Source organism: Convolutriloba macropyga, chromosome 3 (genome assembly GCF_964194025.1).
Source record: "Convolutriloba macropyga chromosome 3, txConMacr16.3, whole genome shotgun sequence".
NCBI lineage: Eukaryota > Metazoa > Xenacoelomorpha > Acoela > Convolutidae > Convolutriloba > Convolutriloba macropyga.
Window position 1 is genome coordinate 66,414,752 of NC_134470.1, and position 22,000 is coordinate 66,436,751.

Here is a 22,000-nt window from a genome sequence, read left to right on the forward strand (position 1 = left end):
CACATGTGATTAAACCCTATTCATTACATTTGTAACGTTTTTAAAGACTTTGACACTACTTGTTTTCAAAAGTTATTGTTGCTTTTGTGGTAGTTGTGATTGGCTCTCTGATGAGGCGTTTTTGCAGCTTGTTAATGTTTTAAATCACTATCTATGGTTTTAAACAACTTTCACGCAAACTTGTTTTCAAAAAATAAGTACTTTACTAGTTTTGCCCTTTCTTGAAGTTCTTTTTGTGTCGATCATGACTGTCGCATTCGTAACTTCGTGATATTCTTGAGTTTTTCCTTGACCTTATAATAAGATTTCATTAAATTTGTTGAATTTTCTGAATTCTTTTATAACGGTTTTATTTACTTTGTCTCAACTTGTTGAAAAAATTTCAATTATTTTCGAGTTTGGCCCTGCTTTTAGTTTGGCACTGCTTGTTGGTCTTGTTATTGTGTCTCAAATCTAACTGATTTTGTAGACTTAGTGATGCATTATTTTTGTAATTGTATTGTTTAAATTAGTATCTTTTGTTTTGATTTTAAACAGTTGCTTTCAAAAAGTAATAGTGCTTGTTATCCTTTTTTGTTCACAGTTTCGTGTTCTTGGTTATGACAGGTCTCTTTTCTAGGTCTTCTGTTTTAATTCTCTGAATTGTAGTTGGGGCTTGTCCTGCCATCTTTTAATGCCGCCATCCTCTTGTCTTGAGTTTTAATTCATTGGAGTTTAATTCAGGACTTGTCATACCATTCTTTTGAAAGAAAATTATTTCGCTTCTCTGTATTTCACTGATTTCTCAGCGTTTTGCGTGAAACCTTTTTTGACTTCTCTAGTGCGTTCATTGTTTATTACTCTGCTCAAAACGCTTTTCAATTGTGATTGCTCAGCAAAGCAATCTAATTTGAACCGAGTCAGTATCGATAAAGAACCAAAATTAGAAACGGGATAAACCCATAACGCGCAGCTGTATATGTCTGATCTTTTAAATTTATTCTAATTAGTCTTAGTTAACAGGTCTACTGATTACTGGTGTTAATATTTATCCTTGTATGCTCTCAATAATAAACAAGAGTATGTCTAGCTACAAAATATAATGTTCTGTACGATAATCAATTTTCCTATGTTTTTCTGGATTTTCAATCTTAAGTGCGCTATGGGAATCAATGGCGGATGTTTTCCGACAATTTTCTGGTTATGTTTTGTGATTGGTTTTGATCATTGGAGTCTCATCGAATTGTTTATTTGCTATGTAACGAAGTTTCAACCATTAATTGTAAACATGTGTCATTTGAATGCAAATTTTTGCCAGACCTTTCTTGTGTTTTTTTCAAGAACATTCTGTGTCTCTCTATTGACTTTTTCAAGCTTGACTCGATTTTTGTGCGATCTGATTTGCTTTCATTCCGAAATTTATTATATTGCTAATGTAAAGACGATTGTAAATGCGGGCGAATGCAAAGTAAGCCAATAGGCAAACAAGCCGACAGAAAAGCAAGCCGAAAGTTATGTAATAGTTATGTAATCTATCAGAAATAATACATTGTCAGTCGTTACAATCAATACTGCGCGTAGTATTATAGTGCATAATGTATTCCAATGCACCAAAGAAACAAAAATGCGTCAATTTTTAGACATCTAGCGGGCACGGGCCCCAGCAGACCGCTGTCCATGGCCGTGCCTCTCATCGCTGTGGGATGAGCGGACCGGTTATCGCGGCGAAGCGCGCCCACCGGCCCGCCAGAGGCAACTTAAAATACGGGTATCCGAAATATTTTCGGCTTACTTGACCTCATTTTCAAAATTCGGCTTGCTTGCCTATCGGCTTGCTTGACCGCCACCGTAAATGCGATAGCAAAGGCGATATAACAGTGGTTAATGTGTCGGACTAACATCATGAACGTTTAATCGTTACTGCTAAGGATACTAATCCCTGTGCCCTCTAATTGAGAATTAGATGCCTGAATGCGATATCCAATGGAAATAGCGCGCACGTTTTCCTTTTTTGGAAAACAATAGATTTTCTCCGCATGTTACTTTCTCAATTCTGGTTATGGGAATCAGTGGCGGCTATTTCCGGCAATCTGCCTTGTTTTTTTTCTATAACAAAGTACTCTTTGTTTAGCATGCTCTCAACGTGGGAGTTCTTGGCGTTGTACATCGCTTCTTAATTTCTTTTCAAACTCTATTGTCCAATATTTCAAAGCACCTCTATTTTTATATGGAGCATCTGATATGGCGTAGCAATCTTCATCAGTCATTTTTTTAAAATTCATTCTTCATTTACTTTCTCAGTTCTAATGATGACCGCACGCACGATATCAATTTCGTGCAGGTATCTACTTCTCAACCAAGTGTTGATTGAACGGTTGAAAGCCAGCCTAAGAATGGTTGTATGTCTGTTTTAGGTGGAATTAAGGACAAGCCAGTTACTGATATTCCTACCCAGAGTATAGACATTAATTTGTAAGTAGAATTATAATTGGTTTTCTTCATGCTTTTGAGGACCGAAGATTTTGTGTGCTCACAATGTTACTTTTAAGTCGACAACGAGTTCGCTGAGCGGTGCTATTGTACAAGCTTGAACGACTGTCTCTGCTATCTTGAAAGTGTCTTATCTTCAGGCGACCTCTAAATTATACGAAGGTGGTCGTGCCGTTTTAATGTAATGATAATTTTTCAAAGAAACACGATATTTAAACTAAGCAATCAGAATGTCCTGCGGTTCATAATTTCTTAGCGGCATCGATTCATGTTGTATGTCTTGGAGTCAATTCCAGTAAGGTGATAAAGGGAGCCACATAATGGAAGCACGAAGATTGTGCTTCTCTCAAAAATGAAGATCACTCAATCTCTTTGTTAGGGCGATGCCTAAACTGAAGGCGCGTAACCAACTGGTTAATCGCTCCAGTGAAGTTTGGAGTAATTATATTAGTCCTATGCTCTTTTTCGGTGTAATTTTTGGTTCTTCGTCCTCAAAAAAGGATAAACAGGTAAATTTTGAAGGGCATTTAGGTGGCTGAGCAGCTCTCTCAGAGCCTTCTGGCTTTCTAGTCTCTAAGTATTCGATTCATCGAAACTTTAGAAGGGTCAATTTCATGGTGTGAAGGGCTGTTCTCAACACAAAGGTCGATCCACACCACTCAACCTCACCCCCTCCCCCTCTAACACACCCGCCTCACACTCCCCCGTCTATCATCTTCCACATGGCGATTTTTGCCCCCTCTTATCTAGCACGCCCTACTCTACTCTACCCCCACTCCACTCTGCTCACCCCAGCCCCTAATTCTAGCATCTCTAAGCCCCTGCTGGCTGCTACTGAAGCCAGCCGGTCGTTTGAGAGCAATTCGTCCGATGTTTTTCGGTTTGTTTCTGATGATGTTTCGATCATCAAGAGATTGTTTTGCGATCTGAATCCTATGAACCTTTAAACAAAACAATTGTATCTGAGTGTACTGGTGAAGGTTTTTGATACTGCAGACTTTATATTACTTCTAATGAAGAAAAATTGACAAAGAGAATTGAAAAACCGACTGGAAGATAATACCAATTGTGAGTTTCAAGATCCTCCACTGATATATCAAAACGAGGAAATTGAAATCGAAATCCGAAGAAGTATTAGACCACCTTAAGTTGTGCTGAAACTTCATCAACAACGGATCAAAATGATGGCGTTGAGCTTAAGCCACGAAAAGTTCCTAGAAGAGCGCCCTGCTTGCTTTTTAAACAGTCGCCTGCGACGTTGCTGCTGGGGTCCTAATCAGCTGTGCACTGAAAACATTTTGAATCCAACGGCATACTGCTAACGCTGTTCGACGAGACGAGATGATGTACAATTTAATCTGATTCTAACAGACTCGAAGAATGAAATGGCTGAACTGAATGAAACAAGGCCTCATCATGTACTCCTGAGAAAATTTTTTTTTTCAAATGATGAAGCATGGTCTTGGATTAAATCTTTGAATTAACCGAATTTAAGTTGGTTTGATGTCTTACGGTTATTTTATCTTTCATATTTTACGGTTAGTGACACCTGGCTGAAATATGATACGCAACTTCATATCAACATCGTAAATTCTGTGAATAGCGTTTCCACGGAACTAAACAGTCCTGGAAGAGATCCTTGAATTAGGGTTTGAATTAAGAGGTGTTTGAATTAGAGTTTTCGTATAGAAATTGATCAAATTGAAAGTTCTGCACAATGCTGTTGCTGCAAGTATTGAATATCAGGTGACTCAGTGCGGCAATGGAGAAGAGCTGTGTATATGCACCATATCTAGGCCTCCAAAGGGGAAATGTTAACAGTTTTTCATGGTGCTTAATGGTTGTTTGGTTTTTAATTGCTCTCACTCTAAGTTTGATGCATTTATTGTAAACATTTGTCGTTTTTATGCAAATCTTTCATCTGACCGTTTTCTTGTTTTTAATAGCCGCACAGCGATGGCTGGGGCTATTATTGGCCTTCTCTTGGTCTTGGTTTTTTACATTTCAAAGAATTTGAATTGTATTGGGGCGCTGTCTTTTTTTTAAGATCTGTTCACACATTTTCATGATTTTTGAAGTCAAATTGGAGTAGTGATTTTGGTCACGCAGAAACAGGAAATGGAGCGAAAAAGCGAGTGGTTTTGCGGCGTGAATTTTTTTCGCTCTAATTTTAAATTAGAGTGAGAAAACGGTGTTTGAACAAAAATTCGGTTTCTCGGTAGTGGTTTTTTGTTCACATGCGGCAATTTCACTCTGATTTTTACCGTTTTTTTTCGATTTTTCGAATCGGATTTTTTTCTAAATAGTTTTCCCAATCCATTCACAGCCATTCTAGGCCTAATTTTTTGTTTGAATTAAATTTTCATTTCTCGCTAGTGGTTTTTTGTGTTCACATGCTGCATTTTGACATTGATTTTCTGTTTTTTTATCTTATTTTTTTAATAAATTTTGTCTCAATTAATTCACAGTCCATTCTAGGTCTAGTTTTCTCTGTTTAGTCAATGAAAATTCTTTGAGTTGTACGTCAGGACTTGTCCTGCTATGTTTTTTATTTCGTCGTCGCGATTTTTGTTACGACCATATGACGTCACAACCTTTTCAAATCTGCTTTTTTGTTCATTCGTTCATGCAATTTCAACTGAAGTGCATGTGTGACGTCATTTTTCGCTCTTAGTGGAGCGAGTTTTTTGTTCATTCGCGTGATTAAATTATTGGTCACACTTGACTTACCTCACTCTCAAAAATGACTTCCTCTCTTTGAAATTGACTTTTTTTACTTTAATTCAAATAGATAAGGTCAAATGGGTGTGTATGTCACTCTAAATGACGGTTATTTGAGAGCAGCTAATAGAGGCAGCAAAACCTTATACCGATTTTTAATCAAAATATCTAACAAATCAGCCTTCAATGAAAAGACGAATTTTTTAGTCTGTCTTTTTTACTGTTCTTTTGAGACTGCAGATCTACGAAGCTATTGCGGCTATTTTCTGGCAATCTGCCAGCTATGTTCTTGGATTTAACTTCTCGCGTGATTTTTTTTTGCGCTTGACTTTTTGCTTGACCTGAGTTGCTCTTATTAAGAAATTAAGTCTGTGTTGCAAAAATAAAAGCGATTGTACGCTATGAAATCATAAGGGCCTGATGGTAAGTGTTTCGGTGTCTGACACATGAGGTCACGAGTTCGAATCCATACGAATTTTTGGCGCCAATAGATAGAAGTTGGTCTTTTCTACATTCCCATCTGAATTGAATTGCCCCGCCTGTTGTTCGAGAAAATTTTGTAGTAAAGAGAACAAATAAAGCTCTTTTCTTTGTGACGCTAAAAATTTTTTTGAACTCATTGATTAAGAACTTCCTTTTTGACAGTCAGATTTAACCTAATGTTTTTTTTCAATTACATTTTTTTACTCAGTTGTTCTGAAAACTTGTGAGCTGCGTGTCAAGAAGATAAGTTTTCTTCAGCGAAAAGGAACAAGATGCGTTTTGAAAAACGTTTTAAGTTTTATCTAACACTACAAAGAATTAAAGTAAAGTTTCATAACTTCGTAAAATTTTGTGAACTGCTATCCAAGAAAATAAATAAGGAATTCCAGATAAGTACATAAGTACTACATTCGATACCTTGAAGTCGTCCATGGCACACACTGCGGAATATTTTCCTTAGCATTAATTGTCAATCAAGATTTCAAATGCTTTTAATCGTATCTGCAAAGAAAAGTAGGCGATTTTGAGGATGCTATACCTGATGACGCGTTTATCCGACTGCTTTGTTTGGACTGATTTCATTTTTGGCTACACTCACACTGATGAGAGCAGCACCGAAGCCTTATCATCTGCCTTTTCTTTTAACGATCCTATCGCATATAAGTTTTGAAGAAAATCTCAGATAGATCTTTGCCGCAATTTGATGGTTTTCCCCAGGCAATCTGCAAACATGGTAAATTAACACTTCATCTCAAAGTAAGGCAAGGACGCAGAGCTGCTCAGTAGCTATTGTCAGATAGCTAATAAAAAGGCTCAGAATATTGGTTGACGGATGTATCCGAAAACAGGTCAATGTTATTGGACTCTTGATGTTAGCAGTGATTTTGACGCTGTGAAACGTGATCTTCTCATAGACGTTTTGGAAGGTTCTATTCAAAAAATGTGTTGTTCAAATGTGTTATCTGATAGTTTTGAGCAGCGAACTGGAGTGCGTCAGGGAAGCTTACTAGATCCATTACGGTTCTCGGTTCTCTTTATCTCAATCCTCTGTTTCTTTCGTTTAAGCCGTTCAGCGAAAACGTATGACTGAATCATTTTTATGCGTATGATTTGACTCAGGTCGCGAAAAAACTGAGTTAGTACATTTCAAACGAGCCTTACGACAGCAATTCATACGACAGCAATTCTAGCGGCATTCGGATTTTTTATCGTGCAGGCAGTACCTTTATCAGTAGGAGCGTGGTCTATTTGTTAGATATTGCATTTCTCTTTTGTATTGGTGAAATGCTCCTTATTTTGTCTTGACTGGATCAAAATCGAAAGCTTTCGGACATTTCAAAGTGTTGCTGTCCGTTTTCCATTTTGTAAACGTGAATCAGCAATAACAAAAATCTGAATGAAAGATCTGCTTTGGTTTCCAATAAAAACGTGTTCGAAAATGTATTCAAGGTTTCTCAGCCGGCTGTTATAGAGCTCCTATTTTACAATTCAAATTATTTGGATTGTTTTGTTCTCTGCCTTTTTTGTAAGATGTGTTCACTTATTTTCTACGACTTTCAGCTTTCCATACGGGATAAACTGGTAACGTTCAGTGGGCATTAAGTTTCCTTAGAAGCCCTCAGCTGGATTCAGTAGGTTTTCAAGTAATTAGTGTCGAATCTCCACGGTGAAATGGTCATTTTTGTCAATTTTTTGTAGCAAGGTGTAGAAAATGACGCTTTTCAAAGTTCATAAAAATCTCTTACAAACCATAGATCTTTTTATGTCCTAGTTTTTGTGCTATGGTAATACAAACTCAAACAACCAAAATGGTGGTGATTTTTTTTCATTTTTTGTCAGTTTTTGCAGTTTTTCGATCTGTTAGGGTCAATTTAATTTCTTTCATGGCAATAAAATGCGCAACTCTATAGTCTGTGGAGACAACCAATTGTTTATGAAGATATTATTATCACGAATTGCAGCAACTGTTTAATAATATTTTGTTTTTTTTTTCATTTTTAATCTTTGTCATTTTTTGCATGTTTCGTGCTAACAAAATCTTTTAGGAGTTGAAAATGGATAATTAAGCAGTTTCCAAAGACAAGGATTTTCTTTCGTAGATATTAGTATCACGAATTTCGACAGCTTTTTAAAAATAGTTTCAGTCCTCAATTTTGAAATTTTTGGTTTTGTTTATTGAGCTAATTGATCTTCAAAGCTCAGTGAAACTTTATAGCTTAAAGTTGAGTTATTGGTCAGATCTCTGAGCGATTGAAATGATTTTGAAGATAACTAGATCAAGATTTAGTCTACTTTGAAAAAATTGAAGATTTCTTTCAAAATTTTTGAAATTTTTTGGTGTTTTCGATATATGGATGCGAATGAAACCTTTTTAGGGCTTTGAGACGCGTTACTCGATAGTTTCTAGCGAAAGCGTTGAACTCATGTTACGGAATGTTTTAGAGGTCAAAAACTTTTTTTCAAAACGTGTCCGCGGCTTAATGGATATGTTTCAATCGGTAAAGTTTTGGCCTTCAGGATTTTAGCTGCAAGAATTTTATCAATGTTATTTTTATTTTTATCTATTTTTGTGATAATCTGTTTGGTTGGCATTGTTCAATTGATCTGCCAGTCAGGTAGACTAAATTTAAGTTTTTCAATGAAATCCTTGATTTGTAATTGAGTACTCGTCCTGCTGTTTTTGACTTGGTCGAATAAAAATTTGTTTCGCTTCACCTTAATTCACAGCTTGTTCAACATTTTGCTTGAAATCTTTTTGACTTCTCTAGGCTTGCTTGTTTCATTCTTTGCTCATTCTGATAGAGTGCTCAAAACCTAAAAGAGTGCTTAAGTTATCGTATTTTCTTATTTCCTTATTAATTTTTCCTCTGTAGTGCTTTCTCTGCTTTGTTTTTTGTCCTAAATGTATTTAGACAGTGACTTCCCACGATAAATACTAAGTATAATGCTAATACTATTGATTTTTTGTAGTTCCAACGGTTAGTAACAGATTATGATGCTCTTTGTTCTTGTTAAATTCTTCCTTGCTCATCTTTCATTTAGTGTTCAGTTCAATTTAATTTTCTGTCATACAATGATTGAAATGATTAATTGCTCTCAAACGAAGTTTGTAGCAATTATATTAGTCCTGTCGGTCTTTTTTTTATGCGATTTTTTGCTTGACCAATTTTTCGTCTGACGCTTTTGACTTTTCGTCCTCAAAAACGGGATAAACAGGTAGCGCCCAGCGGGCATTATGTGATCTTAGAGCCTTTCAGGTCTGTTTCAGCTCAAACTGTTTTGGAGACTTATACTTATACTTATGGTGTGAGGGGCGGTTCTTAGAGGTTGACACCCCCCCCCCCCCCTTTGTTGACCCCCCACCTCCACTATTGGCTCCACCCACCCCCCCGTGGCTAGCTACTGACCAAGCCAACTGCTCGCCGGTCGTTTGAGAGCAATTCGCCCGACGTTAGTCGGTTATGTTTGATTTTGTTTGTTCAGGCAAAAAATTTCGAATTTTGCGATTTTTTATTATTATTTTTCATTCAGTATTTTTTTCATTCAAAGGAATGGCTTTGCTTTAAACAGCAATTTTTTTGGGGACACTAGCAATACTTACTGGAAAACGCTGTATTTACATAATTATAAAGTCAATTGCGGAAACAGGTGTCAGTTCTGAATTTTAGAGTCCCGCGCAGGTTGCCCTATTATCTCTTCCAGAATGATTGCATATTGTAATCACATATCTGAGCTATCTTTTTTGCGGCTGATTTTTGGTAAATATTTCCGCTATATTTATTATGTTTCCTAATACGAAAGCTCTCTTACGGTATTTTCTTTTGGTTTAATCCAAGCAGGTGTGTTGGTTCTATAATTCTATATTAGTTGGTCATAATTAATATGAATCATATCAATTTCAGTGAGTCGTCTTCATGAATTTGTATTTATGCACATTTTTTGCGTAAAGTTAAATTTGAACTTTGGATTGCAAGGTTTGAGGATTATTTGTGTCAGTTGATGAAATTTATAGTGAAATCAATGTATCTTTGAAATGTTTTGATCAATACTGCGATTATGAATAGCAGTCCATCTGCTGGAATAATGTCAGTAATTAACGGCGCCTCCGATGTTATATCAGGTTCTCTTTTTTCCTCTCCTATAGCTCTGAGTTTTGATCTGAGTCTTTGACTTGAACTTGATTGTGTTCTCTTTTCGTATGCGCGCCCGAGCTTGAACTCCGTGGATCCCAACTTGCTCTCTGATTGGTCGAGAAGGTCTCCGGTTGATCCCATTTGTCCGACACTATCTTCAAGCCACTGTATAGAGACTTGAACCACGTCTTCAAAGCCTCTGCGTTCGGCATTTGTCCGCTGGAGGTTTGTTGATTTCGGATTCCATTTGGAGAGGTGGCTTCGGTGTCCAACTTGAGATCCACCGATGGCGTGGACGACTTGGTCCGGGGTCTCTGAGATTTCATATCTCTGCTGTGGTCTGTGGAGTTCAGATTGTTTTGACTGTTTGTCGAAGCTTTGAATTGATTCGGAATGCTCCCAAAGAGATTTGAATCGGGGTAGACTAAAAAACCAGCGTACGATGTCTGCTTCTCCCAGTCGCTGTAGACCCCGTTGTTGGTTCCGGCCGCTTGCCGTATGAATAATTTATCACCAGCGTCTAGATGAGTCAAAATTGTCCTGGAGTAAACTTCGATGTGTTTTGATGATGATTTGGTTTTGAGAAGACCTCCGAGTGACATTTCGGATGCACTGGGACTTGTCTTTATGAGGTCAATGTTCAACTTTCGTCCGATATTTGCCGCGGCACTGAATGTTATCATGTACAATCCGGGAACTCGACAAGTGAATATGCCTAAAGTAGATGGGAAATAAACTAAACCTTAAGTAAATGAGATCAAAATTTGGCGTTATTTATGACGCATCTGGTCAAAATAAGTTGCTCTGCGGACGTTATGGATTTAAGCTGTCTTTATGTAAATAGAAACAATTAGTTGCTGGGAAAAAATCTTTCTGCATGTTGCTGATTAAACTTCATGTGTAGATTTTAGCATTACAGTTTTGAAAACATCGACAGCAAGCAGCTCTCTCGAATCGGAAGTAATATTTGCTAACTTCTAGTTTGTATATTAATTGTCGTTTTGTCCTCTTCTGCTTGCGTCTTAAATATCAAGCAAGTTTTATGTATGTGCAGTTTTATGTTTCTGCACTTATTTTGTCCGTTTGACTGGTTATGTTCTTTTGTTCTGCTGGTTAGTCCGAGAATTGTTTAATGTTCCGACAAATTATTTGTATGGTATTTTAGGACTTGTCCTGCTATGTTTTTATTCGTTTTACTTTCTTAATTGCGCTCGAACGAAGTCTGACCAAGTTAACTGACGTCTTTTGTACGAAATTCTTGTTTGACAGCCCTTGCGCTTTTGTCCTAGAGCACTCATCACTCTCAAGCGGCCTTTTCACATTTGAATTCTTAAATTATGAGTGAACTAAAGTGCTCTTGTTCCGAAATCGTTTATGTTTCTGAAATAAAGGGGACTGTAAGGGTAGCAAAGTACGTAGAGCTCAGTGGTTAAGGTCGCAGATTTTCTTCCGGGAGGGCGCGATTATTTTCACCTAAAGAAATTTTCTTAACGTCATCTCTGTAGAATCGATTGCCACGCCTGTAGCTCGAGAGCAGTTCATCCGAAGTTAGTCTTTTTGTGTTTGTTTTAAATCAGACACAACTACCACGTTCGATTTCTGACTTTTCTCACTCATAGTTTCAACTGAATAGAATTCAGAATTAGTTCAGCCAGTTTACAGGAATACGATCAGGGCCAAATCGCGGAATCAGAACAAACGGGATGAACCAAACAAGCACGAGCACTCAGAGATAATGGTTTAAAAATTAGTCAAATAAGATAGCCAAGTTCTCTAGAATATTCCGGTAACTGGTATCAGTATTCAGCAGCTCAGGCTATAGTTTAGAGGCCGGGCGTCATTTTAATTGAATCTAAACTGCGGACCAAATTAGAATACTTTTTGACACTTAAAGAAAAATTCGGCTGTCGTCAATATTTCTTTATTTTCTCTATCTGCACCAATCTCAACGTCGGCCAGTGGGCTCAACGGGGGCAATCTGCTTTGTATTTTTCTTAAATAAACCAAACGGGTAGGACTAACTTTTTTCTCATTTGATTGATAGTTTGAAACGCATTCTTCGGAAGAGAATTATTGTGACTGCAGTCGCCGTATTTGTTTAGGATATATAAGCGAACGCTGAAAATTTTTATATTTTGTCTGCAATTAATGACACCGTTCCGTTCTTGGTTTATACAGTGAAAAACTGCCAAAGGAAGTTAGAGCTTTCTAAACCTTTCCTTACCATTTAAACCGCTATGCTAACAATTCATATATTGTTTTTTAAGTCATATATAGTTTTTTAGAGATTCTTTAAGTCGCAAAATTTGAATCTTTGGAGCTTTGCTTTGTTTTTTTTTTCAACTCCAGAAAAATCGTTAACCATTCCCCCTCCCAAGCTTGAGTTTTACGAATGCTTTGAGCCCGGCGATTGTCAAATGATTAGTTTTTTTTTATTAAAGATTAAAGTACACATTTTCATCATTATTTTGTTTTCTAAAAATAAACAATCATCTTTTAGCGATTTTTTTTTATTTTTAAACCTAAACTTTTTAGTACTTAATGTTATGTTTTCGATTAGTGTGTACTGCTTCCAGACTCTGATTTAATTTTCAGTTATCTATATATTAATTCAACGTCGACACAGCCACTGAACATCATGTTTAAGCGCCTATCTCAAGATGTTTTAACGGCTCTTAAACATGGTTTTCTGAGAAAGCGATTGACAGCGGTCAGATTTGAACCTGGGTCTGGGCGTTGAGGAGCGGAAGCGCAATGAGTTGAGCTAAGAGCAGGTGAGGCGCATAGTTTATCGAGACTTTTGTCCATTATCGTCGCATGCCTTTCTCCTTTTTCTAATTCGCTCCTTTTTGCACACATTTTTTACTCCATGTCTTTCCTCCTGTCACTATATATCTATTTCTATATACTAAACGTAATTCGATTACCTATACCACCGTGTTTAAGCTCCTAATCTTCACATGTTTTAAGGCCTCTTAAACATGCAGCAAAGCGTCTTGTATGTATTTTGATAAAGGTCAATGGCCGAAAAGCTGCCATTGCCAAAAGAGTCAATGACCCGAAAGCTATCTATGCTATAAAGGTCATTGACTCAATAGGCGTGGATGCAAAATAAGTCATTGACCGAAAAGCTGCCAATGACTGAAAAGCTGAGTGTGCCAAAGAGTCAATGACCGAATAAATTCGAATGCAAAAATAGGTCAATAACTGAAAAACTGCTAATACAACTTGAATCTATGTATTACAAGAAAATAGTCCGTGAGTGACATGTGCTGATGCATCACAGATGTTGACAGAATAAAGATTCTCTAAGTAAAGGTGAATCACTGAAAGAAAATCAAAGATAGAAAGTTGTCCGTATAAAATGATTTTCGTTAGCTCGGGTAGTAAGGCTGCAGTGAGAAACTTTTGTGTAACGTTTTCTGCCGTTCTCCTTTTTTTCTCTTCTTTACTGTTCTTCTTTTCTGCCTGTTCTGTTTTGTTTTTACTCTTTCTTTTTTGTTTTGCTTTTTGCTTTATTTTCTGATATCTTTCTCTTCTGTTCGTTTTCTTCTGCCCTCCTTTTCTCTTTTCCTTTTCGCTCCCTCTCTGTCTCTTCTTTCTTTGCATTTCTGTCACTGACCGAAAAGCTATCAATGCCATAAAGGTCAATGAATGAACAGCCGAGGATGCAAAAGGAAGTCATTGACCGAAAAGCTGCCTCTGCCAAAACGGTCGACGACCGAAAAACTACGGATGCAAAATTAAGTCAATCAAGAAAAGGTCAATTACCGAAATGAAATCGAAGATGAAAAATTGTCCATTTAAATTGATTTAAGTTAGTTAGATGGTAATGCGGGAGGGACACGTTTTTGTGTAACGTGTTTAAGTTCTTAAACGATCTTTCGTTTGTTTTTTCAGTTTTGCTTGATCTCAGTCTCATAAAAGTTCTAAACAACTGAAATTTAACTAAATGATTTGTATGTTGCCAGATTTTTCTTAGATCGATTGAAAAGTTGGGCTGCAAAATTTTTATTATACTGTTGCTTTTTAATCTCGAAGTAAGATCTTTTCTATTTTGTTTGTTCTTTTTAGCTGTTTTTCTTCTCTACTTCCTTTCTCTCGCTTTCCTCTTCTTTGCTGCTTTTTTTCTCTTTCTTTTCTCTCTTTCCTCTCTTTTTTGGTATCTCTTCTGTTTCTAACTTTTCTCTTTCCTTTCTAAATTTGTTTAATTGCTCTCAAACGAAGTTTGTAGCAATAATATTAGTCCTGTTGGTCTTTTTTTATGCGATTTTTCGCTTGACCGATTTTTCGTCTGACGCTTTTGACTTTTCGTCCTCAAAAACGGGATAAACAGGTAGCGACCAGCGGGCATTAAGTGCTCTTAGAGCCTTTCAGCTCTGTTTCAGCTCAAACTGTTTTGGAGACTTATACTTATACTTATGGTGTGAAGGGCGGTTCTGAGAGGTTGAGAAACCCCCCCCCCCCCCCGTTGACCCCCATCCCCACCGCGCTGTTGCCCCCCCCAACCCAGTGTTGCCCCCATCAGCCCCCAGTGCACCCCCCCCCCCCCCCGCCCGTGGCTAGCTACTGACGAAGCCAACCTCTCGCCGGTCGTTTGAGAGCAATTCGCCCGACGTTAGTCGGTTATGTTTCCTGTTCTTTTCCTCTGCCTTTCTTTTCTCTTCTGTCATTTGTATCTTTTGCTGTTTTTGTTCTTCTGTCTCTGTTTTTTTTCTCCCCTTCTCTCACTTGTTTTCTTTCTTTTCTGGTTTTCTGTTATGTCTGTCTTATCTCTCTTTCGTCTTTTTCTTTTCTCTGTTTCTGTCTCTGTGCTTTCTTTCTTTTCAGTTCTTTTTCTGATTTTCTTATTCTTTTTCTCTTTCGTTCCTCCCTTTTGTTTCTCTCATTGCTTTCTCGCTCTTTTCTCCTTTCTTTTTTTCTCGCTCTTCTCTCTTCGGTTTCTCCTGCTTTTCTCTATTATTTTGTCTGCTCCTTTTCTCTGTTCTTTGTTCTGCTTCCTTTTTTCCTTTCATTCGCTTTCGTTACTTCCTTTCGTTTCTCTCTTTTGGTTCTCGTTCCTTTTTTCTCTTTCCTTTCTCATTTTTTCTGTTCTTTTTCTTCGGCCATACTTTTGTCTCTTTCCTTCTTTTTTATTCGTTTGTCTTTCTTTTATCTTATCCTTCTGTTCTTTCTTCTGTGTTACTTTTCTCTCTCTTTCTTCTTTCTTTTCTCTTGTTGTAATTTTTCTGTTTGACTTTTTTGGATTTTTTTTTCTGTTCTTTTCTGCCTTTCTGTCTATCTTCCTTTCTTTTCTCTCTTTTCTGTTGTTCATTTCTTTCTCCTTCTTTCGTTCTTTTTCGTTTCCTTACTGTCCTTTTTTCTTTTAAATAACCGCACAGCGATAGCTGGGGCTAATATTGGCCTTCTGTTGGTTTTTTTCATTTCGTCGTCAAGAGTTTCTTACGACCATATGACGTCACAACCACATCAAATGAGCTTTTTGTTCGTTTGATAGTGCAATTTCAACTGAATTGCATGCTTGACGTCATTTTTCGCTTTCAGTGGATTGAGTTTTTTTGTTCACTCGCATGATTAATTTTTTGGTGATGCTTGGCTCACCTCACTCTCAAAAATGACTTTGAAATTTACTTTTTTTTACTTTAATTCAAAGATTAAGGTCAAGCGAATGTGTGTTACTCTAAATGACGGTTATTCGAGACTAGCTAATAGAGGCAGCCATAACATACAGATTTGTAATCAAAATATAACATCACACTCTTTTCTTTCTTTTTTGTTTTATGTTTTTTTCTTCTTTGGCTTTCTTTTCTCTTTACATCTGTTTTTTTCTTCTGTTCGTTTTCTTCTGCCTTTCTTCTGTTTAGTTCTTTTTTTGCTTTTCATCTTTCTTCTCTCTCGTTGATGTCTTTTTCTTTTTGGTCTTTCTTTTCTCTATCTTTTGTGTTTTTCTCTCTTTCGTTTCTTTCTTTTGTTTTTTCATCTTTCTTTTCTCTTCTCTTTTCTGTTCTATTTCTTCGCCTTTTTTTCTATAATTCGTCTCTCTCTTTTTCACTTCCTCTTTTTGTTTTTGCTTTTTTTTTCTGTTCTATCTTTCTTTTCTGTCTTTCTTCTTTTTTCTGTCTTTATTTTCTCCTTTTCTCTCGTTTCTTTTTCTTTCTCTCTTTTTGCGTTTTCTTTTCTGTTCTTTTTGATCTGCTTTTCCTTTCTCTCTTTGTTCTTGCTTTCTTTTTTTGTCTTTTTCTCTCGTTTCTCTTTCTTTTCGATTTCTCTTCTCTGATTTTTTTTCTTTTCACGTTCTCTTCCTTTTCTGTTCTTATTTTGCTTTTCTTTTTCTCTTTAGTTTCTCGTTACTTTCTCGTTCTTTTTTGTTTTTTCCCCGCTGGTCTGGTCTTTCTTTTCTGTGTTTTCTTACTTTGCTCTTTCCTCTCTTGCTTTTCTCATTCTCTTCTGTTTTTTTTTATTTCCTATATCTTCTCTCCTTTTTAATATTTTCCGTTCTTTTCCACCTTTCTTTTCTATTTTGATGGCTTTTTTCCTCTTTTTTTGCTTTTATTTTTCTCTTTCTTTTCTGTTTTTTTTCTGCCTCTTTTCTCTTTTTTCCGTCTTTTCTCTATTTCGTCTCTCTTCTTTTTGTTTTTGCTTCTCTGTTCCCGTCTCTTTTTTCCCGTATCTTTTCTTTTTTCGCTTCTAGATTTGGATTTTTTCTTTGTTTTTTTTTGTCTTTTTAATTGCTTTTTTTAGAAGTTTGTAGTAATTATATTAGTATTCTCGGTCTTTTTTCGCTTGACCTATTTTTTGCTTGAACAATTTTTTGCTTGACCAATATTTCGCCCAACTCTTTTGATTTTTCGTCCTCAACAACAGAATAAACAGGTAGCGCCCAGTGGGCGTTAAATGCTCTTGGAGTTTTTGTGTTAACTTTTCTTCAAGTATGCGATTTGCAGAATCTGTTTTGGAGACTTATACTTATGTTTCGAACGTCGTTTCTTTGAGATTGAACCCGACACTGTTGCCAGCCCATCAGTTCCCCGGTGCTCCGCCGCTGCGCTCTCATACGCCGCTTCAATTAAGCTAAAGCCGGCCGCGCTAAACCGTGCCTAGCTACTGACGAAACCAACCGCTCGCCGGTTGTTTGAGAGCGATTCGCCCGACTGTAGTCGGTAATTTTCTCTTTTGTTTCGCTGTCTTTTCTCTCTCTCTCCCTCCTCTCTTCTGTCTTTTCTCTGTTCCCTCTTTGTTTTCTGTTTTTCTCTCTTTCGTCTTCTTCTTTTCTGCCGTTGTTTTGCCTCTTTTTTTCCTGTTCTTTTAAGTTCTGCTTTTTTCTTTCTTTTTTCCCTTCTCTTTTGTTTCTCTTTTTGGTTTCCCTTTTTTTATCCTTTTCCTTGCTGTTCCCTTTCTGTTTCTTCTCTCTTTTTTTCTTGCCTTTCTTTCCTGTCTTTCTCTTCTCTTTCCTCTCTTTCTTTTTCGATTTCCCTTTTCTTTCATTTGTCTTTTTTTGTCTTTTCTCCTTCGTTTCTATGCCTTTTTTCTCTGTTTGTGTGTGTGTGTGTGTGTTGCTATGGCTTTTTTCTGTCTTTCTTGCTTTTTTCTCTATTTTCTCCGTCTCTTTTCTCAATCTTTTGTTTTTATGTTATCTCCTGGTATTTTTTTCTGTTACTTTTCTTTTTTTTCTCTTGCGTCTCTTTTCTGTTTTTGATTTCTGTTTTTTTTTCCTTTTTTTCTCTCTGTCCCTTTTTCGTTTTTCTCTTGCTTTCTTTTGTCTTTTTTTCTGGTTTTTCTTTTCTCCCTTTCGGTAGTCTTTCTTTTTTCTTTCGTCTCTCTCCTGTTCTGTTCTTTTTTCGCTTTTCTCTTTCGTTTCTCGTTAGATTTTCGTTCCTTAATGTTCTTTTTTCTCTCTTATCTTTTCCTGCTGTTACCTTTATTTTCTATCATTTATTTCTGTCTCTTTTCTTTCTTTCCTCTCTCTGTTTTCTCTCTTTTTTTTCTTTTCTGCCTTTCTTTTCTATTTTGTTTCTAACTTCTTTCTTTTGCTCTTTTCCTATTTCTTTTCTCCTTTTTTTCTGTTCTTTTTATTCTGTGTTTCTTTTCTCTTTTTTGTCTTTTCTCCATTTTGCCTCTCTCTCCTTGTTATTGTTTTCATTTTCCTGTTTTCTTTCTATTCTGTCTTTATTTTTTTGCTTTTCTCGATTTCTCTTTTCTTTCGTTTTCCTTTTTGTCTTCTCTTTCGTTTCTCAGTCTTTTCTCTCTTTCTCTCTCTCTCTCTCTTTCTCTCTTCAGTCTTTTTTCTCTCCCTTTTCTCTCTTCCCTTTCTTTGTTTTCTGTTTTTTTCTCTTACTTTTGTCTTCTTCTTTTCTGACTTTCTTTTCGTTCTTTTTTCTCTTTATGTTCTCTTTTTTTTTCTGTTCTGCCTTTTTCTTTTTTTACTTTTTCTTTTCTTTCTTTTCTCTCTTGGTTTTCCATTTCTTTTCTCTATCCCTTTTCCTTATTTTCTCTCCTGTTCTCTTTCTGTTGCTTTTCTCTTTCCTTTCTCTCTTGCCTTTTTCCTGTCTTTCGTTTCTGTTTTTTCGTCTTGCTCTCTCTCTCTCTCTCTCTCTCTGCTTTTTCGTTTTTGGTTTCTCTTTTGGTTTCTTTTTCTCTTCTCTTTCTTTTCTGTTTTTTTTTCGTTTCTCGTTTTTTATTTTCTTCCAGTGGTCTTTTGTCTTCTCTTTCGTTCCTTTTCTCCATCTCGTTTTCTTTTTTTTTCTTACTTTTTCTTTCCTCTTCTCTCTTGCTTTTTTCGCTGTTTTCTGCTTGTCTTTTCTCTGTTTCCTTTACCTTCTACTGTCTCTTTTCACTCTTTCTTCTCTTTATTTTATTTCCTCTTCTTTTCTTTCTGTCGTTTCTCTCCTTCTCTCATCTCTTGTTTTTATCTCGCGTTTCTTGCCTCTGTTGTTTTTCTTTTCTTATTTTCGTCTTTAGCTTTCTCTTTTCTTTCTTTTGTTTCTCGATCTCTTTTCGCTTCTGTCTTCTTTTCTTTGCTCGCGTTTCTCTCTTTCTGTTCTCTCTTGCTTTTGATCTTTGTTTTTCCTTTCCCTCTTTCCTTTGTATACTTGTCTTTTCTCTTTCGTTTCTCGGTCTTTTCTGTGTCTCTGTCTTTTAACTGTTTTTCTCCATTGCTTATCTCTCTTGATTTTCTTCTTTTTCTATTTTGCTCCTGTTTTTTGTCGTTTTTTTTCTTTCGTTCTGATCTCTTTCTTCGATCCTTATTTTATCTAATCCTTCTGTTCTTTTTTCTGTCTTTTTGGCTCGCTTTCGTTTCTTTCCTTTTTCTTGCATTTATTTTCTCTCTTCTATTTGTTCTTTTTTCCTTTCTTTTCTCTTGTGTTTCTTACTTTTCTTTTTCTTTTCTGTTTGTTTTCTCTCCTTTTCTCATATCTTGGTTTTCTCTCTTTCTCTTCAATTTCTTTTTTCCCTTTTTTCCCCTCTGTCTTTTTTGTTATTTTTTCTGCTTTCTGTTTTCTCTGTCTTCTTTTTTCTCTTCCATTTCTCCTCTTCTTTCTTTTCTCTTTGCTTTTTTAAGTCCTCGTGTTCGCGTGTTTTCACGCTCCCAAATATTGCAGCCGAAAGTATTACATGCGTTACGCTATGCAAACATATAGAAGTCTTTTATATGTGCAAGTCTCGTCGCTCCGTAAATATGGTAAGATAGCAAAGCCAAAAAGTTGTTGAACAAAATATTGATGCTACTTGGGATACTATGCTAAACCACACAAATCGGTAACGTAGCGTAATAACTAGGGCTGTTGAACGAGGGTCGTTGGTTCCAGCCCGAAGTGATACGAAAAAAGTCCTAGTTTTTTTATACCTATTCTTTTAAATGTTTTTCTTGTGATACTTTCGCGAGCCTGCTAGTTTAGTTTTAAATCAACGATAACATATATATAAGTGGACAACAAACCCGTTTTGATGGCACTAGTTGGCTACATTTTTATTTACTGAGATGAAGTACGTGGTCTAAGAAAAGTTGATAGAAACCTGTGTTGGGGTTGAAGTCATTTCCCAAATTAATTGTGGTTTGTTCAAACACAATTACCGAATCCTGCCGTAATACTCCGTCTTGATTTTGGGTTTTAACTGCGGAAAAGGCCACGTAGTTTCCGATGTTGTCATTCTGTGAAAAGCTGTATTGAGTATTCTTTCTGGTTGGGGTAGGATGTTTCTGATCGGTTGATTGTCCTAAATTAAATGAATAAATGATTTTTTTCTCTTTGATTTTGGTTTTTGTTTTGTTATGTATTTTGTCTTGAGCGTACGAATTGTTCCAATACTTGGTATGAAATTTGTAATTAAAGGATACAAAATTTGCTTTAGTATAAGCGAGTATCACGTATTGCTTAATAGTTACATGAAAGAAGTACACAACTTTTGACAATTATTGTAGAAGGAATTCCGATTTTTGATGTTTGGTTATATGCAGAACCTCAATGGGCTTAAAAGCGTGATAACAAAATTTCGGAACAAATCTCTTCCGCATGTGAACGGTATTTTGTGAACGAACCCACGCTGGTTTTTGCTCTGATAATGACTTTAGTGAAATAAAAGGAATGACTCGCCCAAAGCAGTGAAATAGTGCCAAAATATTGAAAAAAAATTGAAACGTCAAAAATGTAGCAAGTTTGTACGAAGGAAAGAAAAGGCTGGCCTGAATTTGACGGAGCGTTCTGATAGTATCCAATGGGACTACTGCGTGAGTAGGGCAAGTTTGCTTTGAATGAGTATCTTTCCTGAGGCTGACACAAACACCATTGGGCTGAAGAGGTATCATAATTAACCGACTTTTAAGTGATAATGCCGATTGACTATACATTTAACATATATGTAAATATTTGATCTTTTCTGAAGATTCGAAGGATTTGTTCTTACCGAGTATTAGAAGGAGAATTGAAGCTGCCTGGATAGCGATGCCGTTTAACTAAAAATAAAAATTGGTGTTTCAATGAAGTTTATATATTGAAAACTATTGCCAGATGAATTCACCTCGTGAAAGTTAGTACAGTTTGGACAATTTATTTCTTTTTATGTCTCAAAGAATATTTGGACTTTTTTGTTTAAGTAAATGGACAATTAAGTTGGTAGTCATAACTATGGTCATCAACTCAACAGGTTAATGAATCAAATATTAGCAGTCCATTCATTTGTCAACACCTGAAGACTTGACAGAACGAGATAGATTTTTGAGATTTTTGGACTTACGAATTGAGATACAAGACAAAGTTAGGAAAAATAATTTGGTTACTTCGAACAGAAAAAATTGCTACAAGTGACCAAAATTTAGATCTTTAAATTTGTAGCTAAATGACGATCAACACCTATTCCTACAACAGTAGTGCGCTGAATCAGTATGTCCCTGAAACTGATGCGCTGGCATAAATAGCTAAACATTTTTGTCTTCGTGTACCTCCTAAATTCCTTGTCTCAATTTTCGGTGACCATTTTTTTGCATTTTCAATCCACTGATAAATTCATACTTGTTACAATGGTGTCCGATAAAAAAATAAAAGCAAAAATTCCTTGAGTCATTTGTAAACATGGCGGATGAAATTTTCTGGGAACCTATTTTTACTGCTTTGAAGTGTCGAGTTTGTGAACTTAGTAACCCTGGATCCAATCGCTTACCTGCATTGTTCGCAGAGAATGAATTAGTCGATTGTCCTGTTTGCTGTAATATATGAATCTCTTATTGCGATACAGAGTAATAATGTAGATAACAGGTCATGTGGTTTCTTGGAGAGAGTTCGACAGTGATAACCGCAAACAAAATAACAATCATTTCTTAGACACTCTCTTATGTGTTCTTTTCCTACTTTTATGGCCCAATCGCATAGAATGCGAAGATATTCTCAAGTTTTGAATGGTTGCGTTCAATCGTATGCGACAGATTCGTAAAATGTTCTGAAACCATTCTGTTTTTTAACTAATGAAAGACCTACAAGTGGTTTTATTGATTTTATATTATAGAATTCTTTCTTTTTAACTTGTTTGCTCAAGGTTACCTTTCGTTCGTGTAACTTTCAACTTGAGCGTAGGCACAGTTTTGGACTAAAACGTTCAGCGATTTACTCTCTGTTGATTTTAGTCAGTTTCTGTCCGGACATCAGTTACTCCCTTTAAGCTGCCCAATGGTTTGCTCTAATGATAGAGCTATGGCTAAAAAA

At 36.3% G+C, this 22,000-nt stretch overlaps 3 protein-coding genes across 3 annotated transcripts in view; 1 reads left to right on the top strand and 2 right to left on the bottom strand.

Annotated features, from left to right (window-relative positions):
* The window catches only part of LOC142336375 (translationally-controlled tumor protein homolog), a 318,382-nt gene that overhangs the window by 251,585 nt on the left and 44,797 nt on the right, over positions 1 to 22,000 (bottom strand). The window lies entirely within an intron of this gene.
* LOC142336372 (uncharacterized) overlaps positions 1 to 22,000 on the top strand; it is a 91,450-nt gene that overhangs the window by 57,494 nt on the left and 11,956 nt on the right. The window contains exon 8 of the mRNA XM_075385153.1: positions 2,394 to 2,451. Coding sequence (XP_075241268.1) covers positions 2,394 to 2,451 — 58 coding nt within the window. The remainder of the gene's footprint in view (positions 1 to 2,393; positions 2,452 to 22,000) is intronic.
* Positions 9,588 to 21,594, bottom strand: LOC142336373 (uncharacterized). Its single transcript, XM_075385154.1, has 5 exons — positions 21,462 to 21,594; positions 20,709 to 20,757; positions 20,488 to 20,595; positions 19,821 to 20,021; positions 9,588 to 10,521 (listed from the first exon to the last, which is right to left on the bottom strand). Exons 1-5 carry the CDS (start codon positions 21,465 to 21,467, stop codon positions 9,812 to 9,814), a joined length of 1,074 nt encoding a protein of 357 aa, XP_075241269.1. The 5' UTR covers positions 21,468 to 21,594; the 3' UTR covers positions 9,588 to 9,811.